The sequence below is a fragment of the Caretta caretta genome, chromosome 1 (assembly GCF_965140235.1).
Source record: "Caretta caretta isolate rCarCar2 chromosome 1, rCarCar1.hap1, whole genome shotgun sequence".
Taxonomy (NCBI): Eukaryota; Metazoa; Chordata; order Testudines; family Cheloniidae; genus Caretta; species Caretta caretta.
The window spans coordinates 125,669,986-125,682,330 of NC_134206.1; the positions used below are offsets into that span (position 1 = coordinate 125,669,986).

At 43.6% G+C, this 12,345-nt stretch overlaps 1 protein-coding gene across 1 annotated transcript in view; it reads right to left on the reverse strand.

The window, feature by feature from the left end:
* Nucleotides 1–3,454: 3,454 nt before the first annotated feature.
* CRLF2 (cytokine receptor like factor 2) overlaps nucleotides 3,455–12,345 on the reverse strand; it is a 32,249-nt gene continuing 23,358 nt past the window's right edge. Inside the window, exons 7-9 of the mRNA XM_048859589.2 lie at nucleotides 10,891–11,011; nucleotides 6,504–6,588; nucleotides 3,455–5,220 (exon numbers count right to left, since the gene is read on the reverse strand). Of these exons, the coding sequence (XP_048715546.1) occupies nucleotides 4,963–5,220; nucleotides 6,504–6,588; nucleotides 10,891–11,011 (464 nt within the window). The 3' untranslated portion in view covers nucleotides 3,455–4,962. The remainder of the gene's footprint in view (nucleotides 5,221–6,503; nucleotides 6,589–10,890; nucleotides 11,012–12,345) is intronic.

A 12,345-nucleotide genomic window follows, 5' to 3' on the forward strand; every position in this document is an offset into this window, starting at 1 on the left:
TGTCACTACTTCAAAAAATATCTAAAATAGTAGGCAAGGGCTGTGCAGCACGGCATATCACAAGGCCTCCTGATTTATGCCACAGTGAAGCACACAGTTCTGCCACAGCATAGGCATTGGGCAGTAAAGCTAACTGGTTACAACAGCGTTTCTCAAACTAGGGTCTGCGAGGATACTCCAGGGGGTCAGCGGGCCCCCCTGATCAACTCTTCCTCCTTCTTCCCTCAACTCCTCTCCCTCCCTCCCAGTGCCTCCTGTACGCCACAGAACAGCTGTTCAGCAGCATGCAGGAGGCGCTGGGAAGGAGGAGGAGGAGCGGAGATGGGGTGAAGTCAGGGGAGGGGGTGGAAAGAGGTGGGGAAGAGGAAGGGAAGGGGTGGAATGGGGGCAGAAAGAGGTGAGGTAAGGTGGGGCCTTGGGAGAAGGGGGTGGAGTGGGGGCGGGGCCTGGGGCTGAGCAGGGCGGCTTGGTGGTCTGTGAAAAATTTTAAATCAAAATGGGGGTCCTTGAGTTAGTAAAGTTTGAGAACCACTGGGTTACAACATCAGTTGACAACTTCCAGGTTCATAATCTGAAAAATGCACCACAGAGTGGAATTGTAACCAATGCACAATGTTTAATGGCACTGTCGGAGGCTTGGGAGGATCTTTTTTAGACTGGCAGAAGGTGTCAGCCTTCTTGGACTCCTGACTGGCTCAGGAATACAGCTTTACTCCTGCTGGGCTGCCTCCTGTAGGCTTCCACGTGCTCCTCACCAGACAGCACTTTCTGTCCTCCCATCCCTGAGTGGGGCTCCAGGAGTCCTTTTTGTCCGAAATCACAAATAATCTCTTTCTCCTTATCTGTCACTCAGAGCAAGAGCAGGGGCAACCAACCCACTGTTTTCCACTCAGAAAGGCGTTCAAAAAGAAATAAATAGGCCTGGAGGAAGAAGGTAAACTGACAAAGAATCAAGTGAAGGAGTGGGCAGGCAAATGGTCAGGCCTATGCATCTGAGCAATTCAGGTAGAAAATTGTGCAACATCTTTTTTTAGTCACCTAATCACATTATACAAGTTGCTTTAACAAAAGCACAGCATCATAGCACCACCAAAGGGCTGGGCTCAGCTAAGTGCGCTCTGCGTGGGTAGAACTAGGGCAAGGGAACACAAATGTGTGTCACATGAATGTCCAGGAAGAAGGGACGTCACTGCACTCGTTAAAGTGGCTGCCCTTCTGCTTGTAATCCCTGGACTTAAAACGAAACAAAACAAAACCAAACTTGCTGTAATGGGCTATAAATTACCCTGAGGTGACAAACCACTTGTACTGAAAAGACCAGCAGACGTGTGGATAAGAAAATCAGCTGGGTTAGCCTGGGCCCTGTTCTCAGCCCCTTAGATAGTATTAGGCTCCAGCCCTGCATTATGATCCATGCAAACAGACTACTGTGCGGGTGAGAATTTCAGTATGATAAAGCATATGTGTACTGCTACAAAGAAGCTTGTTTGTTTGCAACAAAGGGAAGAAAAACTCAAAGCCCTGAAAGTGTCCACATAATAAACTGCATGAAGTGGCCTTCTAGTCCCCAACTAGGGTTGTCAAGTGTCCAGTTTTCAACCGAACACCCGGTAGAAAAGGCACCCTCCCCAACCCTCTCCAGCCTGGTGAAAATGAGCTGGTGAGTGATGTTGGGGGAGAGCGAGCGACGGAGGGAGGGGGGATGGAGGGAGTGGGGCAGGGCCTCAGAGAAGGGGGTGGGGGGCAAGGGTGTTCGGTTTTGTTCAGTCACAAAGTTGTCAATCCTATCCCCAACACAAGAGAAGAATAAAATATAAAAAGTGGATTCCAGATTTTCATGCCTACATTTTCAAGTGATTTTAGGTACCTCCACTGTGGGGAGGAGGGCCCAGCTGCAGACACCTGGCAGGGCTGGATGCTCAGGGAGAGCTGAGCACCCATGCACATGACATGAGACCCCTTTAAGGTATCTCAAGTCGGGGACCAAAAAATTAAAACACACAAATTAGTAATCACGTTTGAGAAATTTGGTTTTAAAATATAAAGTCAGTTGGAACTGGGGAGTCTAACAAAAGAACTCTTAAAACAATCATTGTTCTTTAATCTGCTGTGTAAAAGAATACCACATTTTAAAATTAATGTTAAAGTCTCTTAAATTCCCTTGTATGCGTCTTTAAGAAAATAAATTATGATAAAATGATGAGACTGCCTACAATAGCATGTAGCTAATCTCCATTTGCTAGCAGCAAATAGCTCCAACAGCCAGTGATGGGACACTAAATGGGGAGGGCTCTGAGTTACTACAGAGAATTCTTTCCCAGGTGCCTGGTTGTTGGGTGTTGCCAAAATGCCCCAGGACCAACTGATCACCACATTTGGGGTTGGGAAGGAATTTTCTCCTGGGTCAGATTGGCAGAGACCCTGGGTTTTTTTTTTTTTTTTTTGCCTTCCTCTGAAGCATGGAGCATGGGTCACTTGCAGGTTTAAACTAGTGTCAATGATGGATGCTCTGTAACTTGAAGTCTTTAAATCATGATTTGAGGACTTCAGTAACTCAGCCAGAGGTTATGGGTCTATTACAGAAATAGGTGGGTGAGGGTCTGTGGCCTGCAATGTGCAGGAGGTCAGATTAGATGACCATGATAGTCCCTTCTGGCCTTAAAGTCTATGAGTCTAAGATACTCAAATCTGTACCTTAAGTTATGGGATGACCATAGGAAGAACTTGGAAGGTTAACGCAACATCCTGTTGGTTTTTGTTTTTCCCACTACATACAGGGGGGCAGAATTGGGATCTGATTCACTTACTCATATAACAACATCATGGAAAAGAAATTGTCCTCAGAAGTATATTTGGGTTTGCAATAAGATTTGAAGTACCTCAGACAGTCTTAGCACAATAATTTGCATATCTTGAACACTTGATGTGGCAATAATTTGGCTACGATAGCAGTCAAGGGATTTTCTGAAATCTCTGAACCATCTATATTTCAGTTATAAAATGTCACACCTCTTAATTGGCATCATACATATTCTCACTCCCCCCCTCAAAACTGTATATGTGACACATTTTTGGCTAGTTCCTCAGACATCACAGAATGACTAATGCCTCATCACATGTAACCATAAGAATCAACTTCAACACTAGTAAGAAAACATCTTTTTTATTTCTTTAATCAATATTTTTAACAGCTTTGAATACATATGTCTAGATGCATGTGGAGAAATTCTGGTTTGCAAAGGATTTTGAGATTAAAAAATTTGGCTTCCTTCTGAATCAGAACAAACTCCCAAATGTAAAACTTATTCAGAAAGCTCCAAAAACAACAAATTGATCAAAATGTTTTGTTTCTATTTGACTTTTTATTTTATATTATAATATATAATGTAATACATTACAAATTAAAAATGAAAAGTCATTTCAAAATTTCAAAATTGATTTATATTCCTGAAAAAAGTCAACATGACATTTTGACTTTGTGGTGACTTTTCTTTCTTTCTTTCTTTCTTTCTTTCTTTCTTTCTTTCTTTCTTTCTTTCTTTCTTTCTTTTGTTTTGTTTTCATTTGTTTTGGTTTTTTGGTTTTCTCCACAATGAAATTTCAGTAAAATCAACATTAGTTCATAAAGCATTTCTATTTCAAAGGCACTTCACTGTCTCACAGAAAATGACTTCATCTGTGGTTTTTCTGACCAGCTCCATTTCCAAACAGTAATGTCAATTTACACTAACTGAGAAGCTAGTCCAACAATCTTAATCCTTGGTGTAACTACTTTGCCTTAAATAAACTTGTGCCAGGGATGAATTTCATCCTAAATGTTTGACTACAATGTTTGCTTTCAAGAAGCATGCACATTAAATGATGTAGGAAGATATACAAAACACAGTTTGCAAGAATCAAGTGGGTTTTCCCGAGTCCGCTATCTAACAAAATGAGGTTAGAGAAAAAAAATATGACATAGTTTAGCTGAAGTTGGAACACATACAATAAAAGGCTAATATATGAACAGCAAGTCATTAATAAAATCTACAGTTGCTGAACATGCTAGAAGATGTAAAATATCGAGCAAAGATGAGACTTTCTCAGTCAAATTAATCCACCATTAAGGGTGAATTATCCCATTTGTCTACAAGAATGTGTCTACTATATGAAGAGAAAACCTAAGGACATGTACATGACTAGATGCTTCGAGCCCGATCTTGCAATAAGGTCCACATGCACAGACTTCTGTGCCTGCATGGACCCCCTAACACATTTGAAAGGGCTGCCCAAACAGAGCTCATTGCAGGATCAGGACCCAGTGTGACTCTGTACATCCTCACTATCATATTCTTGGGGGCAGATTCTGGTTGGTTTTTTTCAGATCCTAGCTCCACGAGGTGCGGTGCAAATGTTCACCTCGCCCATGAGAGCTGCTGGAAGCATTGTGCACAGCTCCTGCCACCCCCTTTGGAAAGGTGTCGCATGTACTCCACCACGTTCTGCTACCAGATGAGAAGGAGAAGGTAGGTCGATGGCGCTGCCCTAACTCTTACATTTTCCGCCCACTCGGATATGGCTAGTGCAGTTGTTTTCATTACCTGCACATAGTGCGTGCACTCCCTCAGAACAAGGACTGAGTTTGTGCCCAGCTCTTAAAAGGTGTGCAGTGAGTGAGAAGGATTCCTTGAATGCTCACCATGCAGGATGGGGCTCGGTTTAGCCAAAGAGATGGGCCCAAACTAGAGCCCCACATCCAAATACACCTGAATTGCCATGCCTTCTTGTTTCTCTAATGGGCCTGCATAGGTTGTCCCTGAATTCTGGGAAAGTTGCAATCCAGATCCAGATTGGATAGTTTTGTATGTTATGCCAGGCAAGCCTGATTCTAACTTTTTACTCTACTCAGATAGCTTCTTTAAACTCATCAGGATCCTGTGTACCTTTTCCCGACACCATATATTCCTACTGCATTATATAGTTTCATAAGATGACATACATGTCTTCATTCATACAGAACTTAAAACTCCCAAAAGAAACTGTATCACTGGCTGGTGGTTGCAGGCAAGTGTTCTGAGCAGAACTCAGATAATCTCTTTCATTCATGTTTGACAATTCACAAAGCTTTTCACTAGCTTCCTTCTCATCTTCCAGCTCAGTTCTCTCCTCAATGATGCACTCATGTTCTACACATTCCATCTTGGTGTGGCCCATTGCATTGTCAGTTTGGTCAATCCATTCCTAGGAGAATGAAAGGTTGGTGTCAGCACACTCCCTAATTTCATTTGAAACAAGCACAGGCTACACTGACCTTCATCATTGCTCCAGTAATGGCATGACCCCAGGACCTACACATTTGGGGGATGTCATGTTGGAGAGGAGGAAATAGCAGGCAAGCAGAAAATAAGACAAAAGCAAAAAACATGAATGCACACAAAGAACAAGGAAAACTTCAAGAAAATTACCACTGAGGACACCTTCAATGTTGGATTTAATTTTATATAGCGCTTACAGTGATAGGTGCTTTCAACACACACTAGATGAATACATTACCTCCTTCTCCCCCTCCATTTGTCAGGGTTTTGCAAATCCTTTAAGCCAAGTCCTACCTCAATCAAAGCTTCAGTGGGAGATCTGCCTGATTAAGGATTTCAGGATCAGGCCCTTTATTATTATTTTGTATCTTTTCAGACTTACCTTGGGCAAGTACATTTTTGACTCACAAGTAAAACATTATTATTGGTTTTCATTTTCATCACTGTTGTAACAGTGGCCCAGTAGCTATTATGCATCAGATAGTGAATATTCCTAATTATTTTGCCATGCTGCTTTCCGGTATAGCATAGTCTAAATAGTAAGGTGCTGGGCAGATTCAAGAACATTCAAATAACAAATGCTCTTCAGGTAAACTACATACATTTCAACATTTCAACTTAATGGGAAGCAAACAAAAAGTTTGTTCCTCTGTCAGGCTGTGTGAAGATTTGCTGTTTCACAGCAAGCTGTGTGCTAAAGGATTGGAGGGCATAGTGGTAAATCAGGCAAGTTGGGAAACCATGGTTAGTTTTGTAAAGGACAAAGGCTTTTATGACAGGAGGTCTGGAAAGAGGATTGTACAATAATTTGGCCTGTTGTGATCTCTGCTTTTCATGCTGGCCACCATTGCTTCAGTCTTACCCTGTCTGTCTGTATGTTTCCACATATCTTCTCTTCTACTTTCACTGCAAACTCCCCTGGGCAGGAACTGTCTTTGTACAGTCCTTAGCACATTAAGTCCTCTTCTATGACTGGGTTCTCTATGTGCTAATACAGTGCAAATAAGTAATAATAATCATTCTTCTGTAAGACCAGGTGGTCACGTAGTAGAGCAAGAGGCTGCTTTTGGATCAGAGAGCACTGAGTTTAAACTTCAAAAGAGACCACAAAGGTAGGCTACATTTTTTAAATTATGTGCAAGGTAGGACTGTTGTGTTGGAATGAATGCAACCTCACCAAGGGAAGTTCAAGAGTGCTTGGATATTTACCTGGAAGTTTCCATTATGATCATTAAAGAGATCAGAAAATATATGCTTTGGGTCTGGTATAACAGGCATAACTGATTTCTGCAATCTGTAAACAGAACAAAACAAAGTAAGCATTCAGCTGGTAGCAGTCCCAAGGGAACTATCCACTGTCTGGGAATTACCTGAGCACAGCACATCCCGCCATGTCCCCTCCCTTCTGGAGTGGTAGTGTAGGAGCCAGTCATAGTAGCTGTATGCCTGCTATGGAACTGAGGCCTGTTTCTGCTTTTTTGCTATTCAGAGTGGCATAAACAGAGTGAAGAGGAGAAGCAGTTCTGGGCCTGTAACATCAGTGGACTTTCCAGTAACACTTATCTCCAGTAATGTAATTGTGGTTCAACAGCATGGGATTTTTCAGAGAGAAAAAAGGCTAATTCAGTGGTTTTGGCAGTTGGCAGCTTTCGTAGAGCTGTAATATATGTACTGTAGATCTGAATTGATGAGCACAGGCATGCAATCCATAAATCTTAACATTGGCATCATCTTGCATGTGCTGATTTTGCTCATTAGTGCAACAGAGACTGATGCCAAGATCACTGGTGCTCTGATCGTGTCCAGTACTGAAGCAGGCAGTTGACGGAGAAACAAAGGAGTGAAAGTCAGCTTATCAGTAATAGGAAAAAACAGTTAGTTTGAAAGATTTAATTTTGGCTCTATGTAGGAGCAATAAAAAAAGTGGAACAGACAGCATTTTGCCCTGAAAAACTGTCTTTTAATTTCCTCTGGAAAACTACTCTAGTCCTAGCCTACGTAGGCCTCGTAGGACTAGAAGAGTCACCTCTGCACCCTCACAATCACCCTAGTGGTCCTTGAAAATGAAAGGAAGAAAAGTCTGGGGAAGTACAAGGAAAGGAAGTTCCACGGTGCGGCATATCCGGAAGCCTGAATTAAGGTGTTGGCTTCCAGCTCCTCAGCATCCATTAAAGCTGACTTCATTATCAGATAAGTAAATGAGTGCCAAGTAGTCTGATCTTGAAGTCAAATCCAGCGATAGCATGGGAATTAAAGGTAGCTCCTTCCTGGCAGCCAGTGTTCAGATGGGATTCTACATTTGGCAATCTGAGCAGTTTCAAGTACAAATCAAGAGGTGCTGCAAGGCCACTGTATGGAATTTCATAGTTACTCTGGGAAGGACTGAGGCTGTCTACACGAGCGGTTCTTAAAGCCGGTCCGCTGCTTGTTCAGGGAAAGCCCCTGGTGGGCCGGACCGGTTTGTTTACCTGCCGCGTCTGCAGTGTGGCTGATCGCGGCTCCCACTGGCTGTGGTTCGCCGCTCCAGGCCAATGGGGGCTGCGGGAAGTGGCACGGGCCAAGCGGCGGACCAGCTTTGAGAACCACTGGTCTACACTACAGACCTTACAATGGCACAGCTGTATCGCTGCAGCTGCTGACTGTAAGGTCTCCCGTGCAGCCGCTCTATGCCGACGGGAGAGAGCTCTCCTGTTGGCATAATTAAACCACCCCACAACGAGTCAGCGGGAGAGCTTCTGTCGGTGAAACTTATGTCAGTCAGGGGTATGTTTTTTCATACCCCTGACCAATAAAAGTTTTACCAACAAAAGTGCTAGTGTAGACAAACCCTTAGCTTTCTAGGGCTAGAGCCCTCTCACAATTCACACATTGTTGGAAGGCTGGCAGAAATTCAGCTGGGAGAGACTGTCTTTCTATTTTATTTTTAGGTCATATTGATAATTGGAAAGAGATGGTTTGTGTTATATTAAATGGGCAGATGGGACCCTTTAAGGTCAAGCCTTCCAAAATGTAGCCATTAGCTGTATTATTGTTATTTGTATCACGGTAGTGCCTGGAAGCCCCAGTTATGGATCAGGACCCCATTGCACTAGGACAGGGGTTCCCAAGCTTGGTTTGTGGCTTGTTCAGGGTAAGCCCCTGGCGGGCCACGAGATGCTTTGTTTACCTGGGCGTCTGCAGGTACGGCCACTCGCAGCTCCCAGTGGCCGTGGTTCGCGGTTCCTGGCCAATGGGAACTGCGAGCGGCCGTACCTGCGGACGCTCAGGTAAACAAAGCATCTCACGGCCCGCCAGGGGTTTACCCTGAACAAGCCACGGACCCTGAACAAGCTGGAAACCAAGTTTGGGAACCCCTGCACTAGAAGAAATGTTTTTGTTCATGTAGCCTTGGTGCCCAGGGGCCCTTTCCCAGGCCCACCTGCCATGCTTCCACTCTTTCCTATTCTACTGCTTTGTCAACACAAGAAAGTTGTACTTGTTTAACTTAAATCAGTTTTTAGAATAATTTGCCTAAACCAATGCAAACTCTTGTATGGATGCTCTTATTTCAGTTTAAGGGTGGCTTATTTTGGTTTAGCTGAAACTGATTTCTAACTCATTTGAGCTAGACCAAAATAAAAATGTCCACACTGGGCTTCACCCCAGTTTAACTAAATGTGTTTAGTTAAACCAATGCATCTTTCTTAAGTAGGTGAGGCCATGGGGTATGTCTCCACTGCAATCAATGGTGGGATTGCAGCTCAGATAGGCATACCCCTGCTAGCTTTAATTTAGTTAGCACAGCTAAAATAGCAGTGAAGACAGGGCAGTACACACCCTAGCATGGGCTAGCAATGCAAGTACACAGTCAGGATTCTTGAGGCTTGTACAGCCTGCACCGAAGGCCAGGCTGCTGGGTCTACACTGCTATTTTTAGCAACCTAGTTAGATTAAAGGAAGCATGAGTATGCCTACCTGAGCTGCAAATCACACCTTTGATTGCAGTATAGACATAGCCTGAGTTACTTCACAAAACACACTTCTTCAAGGAGAATTTTAGTCTATGGTCACATATATATATGTTTGACTAAAGAGAAAAGACGGAACTCTTTGTATTCCTCAAGGTGCACACATTATTCACTGAAACACATGATCTCTTTCTTTTCACCACCACCATCCCCTCACGCATCCCTGCCCTATATTTGTCCCCTTGTATTGTGCCTGTCTTAATTTAAGTTGCTAATTGCCGTGCATAATGGTTATACAATAGAAATAAACAAACAATGATGAATATTCTCAACTGCAGCTTCTTTAAACATGTTTCAAGTTCCGTAATAGCTATCACTCTTGCAACATGCACCCTTTTAATATTTAGTACTGTAGCTCAAAAAGTTAACAGAAACAGCCTAAATTCTCCTTGGAATTGCAAGCCCAAAAGACTGTTTGCAAGACAGAATGCTCATAAAATGGATTTTCTTTTGAACGCTCACAGATGTTACGATTATGTTGCTTCCAACGTGCACCTCAGTGCCACAAAGTTTCAGTTTTGGTTTCTCATGTTTCATTTGTAATAGATCAGATGAGGCAGGAAGGCAAGTGAGGGAGTTGGTAAGAAGAATCTAGTGCCAATGTTTTATAAACCCCAGCCAGGAGATGCTATTTTTAAACTATCTTTACGATTTATAAATGAAAGAGAAAAGCAAATGCAGATGTCTTGGGGCTTTGATCCCACATTTGTCATTCAAGCAGTATTGTAAGTAAGGATTATTACAATAATACTATTTCCATGCAACGGGCCCAAAGTGCTTTCCAGGTACTACTGACAAAATCTTCACAACGTCACTGAAGGTTATGGTAGTCTTGTTAAGACCATTAAATAGATCAGGAGACTGCCACTCACTTCACCTCACCTATCCCCTGCTCCTCTACCACTATTTGAAGCTCTCCCATTTAATCACCCTTTACACCTTTTCATCTTTTACCTGCCTCCTTTTCTTGGTCATCCATTCCACCACCACCTCCCCTATCTTCCCCTTTAACATCTTTTGCACTCCTCCCCTTTACTTTTGTCATCTTTTCTTCTTTGTTACCCTGCCTTTCTCACCCTGTGGCTCCATCACCCTTCCAACTGTCACTCTTCAGGTAGAAGGAAATTCTCACCTTCTGTTCTTAGCTCCTCTAGTAGAAAGTATGTGTCTGCAGCTGCAGAAGCTCCCTGCTTCTATGGCAGTGAGAGTTGGGATCTCTGATTACAGGCACTCCAGAGATGTGCTCTCTACAAGTATGGCAGCAGGAAACTAAAGAGCAAATGACTGGGTCTGCAGTCTGCAGACTTTAGGCTGAAGGTGCCAATGATTCCATGGCATCATAAAGACCAGTGGGAGCCTATTAGGTTGGGGATTATATTTAATTATTCTTTGTTTTCCAGTAATACCTACAATGTGCAAGGCACAGGACACAACCGTAAGGAACGCGCCATCCCTGCCCTCAAGAATCTGCACTTTCAGAGGACAAACAACAATGGATGGTGGGAGAAGGAGAGGATCAAAATATGCACATTTTTTGCATACGTTGCATTATCATGACACAAATATCAATAGGGACCAGTAACACTTACCTTTGGCACTTGCACACAAAAATCAGAAGGAGGATTATGACTAGAAGGGCTGCCAGCACAGAAATTAAAAGGATCACATTGTCTGACAGAGGCTTTTTTTTTATATCATCAGCACATGAATCTAGGAGTAATCACAAAAATAATATTTTAAAATGTCATGTTTCTATAAATGTAAATTTATAAATGTACCTATTGCAGATGTTCTCTTTAAAACAGTAGCAATGTTAGGGAAGAAACTAGACAAACTAATCGAAATCTGCAAAAGAAAATCACAGTTCCTTCGCTCTTGCAATGAAATGCTTTTTGGTGGTGTTAGACAGAGAAGGTGGGTGAGGTAATATCTTTTTACTGGACCAACTTCTGTTGTGAGAGAGGCTATGTCTACAGTACCGACCTCACATCAGCCCAGCTGTACCACTATAGCTGTGCTACTGTAAGGTCCCTGGTGTAGCCGTTCTGTGCCGAAGGGAGAGCTCTCCTGCTGGCATAATTAAACCACCCCAAGAAGTGGTGTTAGCTATGTCAGCAGGACTCCTGCCCACACAACACTGTCCATACCAGAACTTTTACTGGTGATACTTATGTCGGGGGAGGGAGGGGTGCCAACAAAAGTTTTACTGACAAAAGTGGTAGAGTAGATAAAACCAAAGGCAAGCTTTTCAGCTGACACAGAGCTCTCCTGCAGGTCTGGGAGACTAAGACCATAATCTACACTACACAGTTGTGTTGACACAGGGCAGCTTACATCAACCTCACTCTGGAGGTGTACACAGTGCAATGCTCCTGCTGCCGGTTTAACTCACCTGCTACACTGACATAATAAAATCACCTTGACGAGAAGCATCAAGCTTAGGGCAATGTAGTTAGAGTGATGCAGTGTCAGTGATGCAGTGACACCACATTGCTTACGGTGACTTCCAGGACGTGTCCCACAATGCCCACCCTGACTGCTTTGGTCACTGTTTTGAACTCTGCTGCTCTGCAGCAAGGGACACAGGTGAACACCCCTCCCCTGTTAAAGCCCCGGGAAGTTTTGAACTTGCTCTTCCTGTTTGCTCGGTATGGAGAGATCACATAGCAACTGCCCAGCTGAGCATGCCGGCTCCATGCAGCAAACCCACTCCTGCCTGAAGTACATGGGAGGTGGTGGATTTTCTGGGTCTGTGGGGAGAGGAGACTTTGCAGTCACAGCTCCGCTCCAGCTGCAGGAACTTGCTCAGGGCATGGAGAAGGGCTATGATAGGGACACACGGCAGTGTCCTGTAAAAATCAGAGAGCTGCAGCAGGCATAGCAGGAGGCAAGGGAGGCAAATAGTCACTTCTACAAGGAGGGGACTGGGGTCAGGATGGTGGTGAATAGCCCCTCCCCGCACATTGAGCTCCTCTTAAAGCCTTGTATTCATAACGCACAGCACAAGACTAAAGGGCAGTGTGGGATCCATGCTTTCTGACACA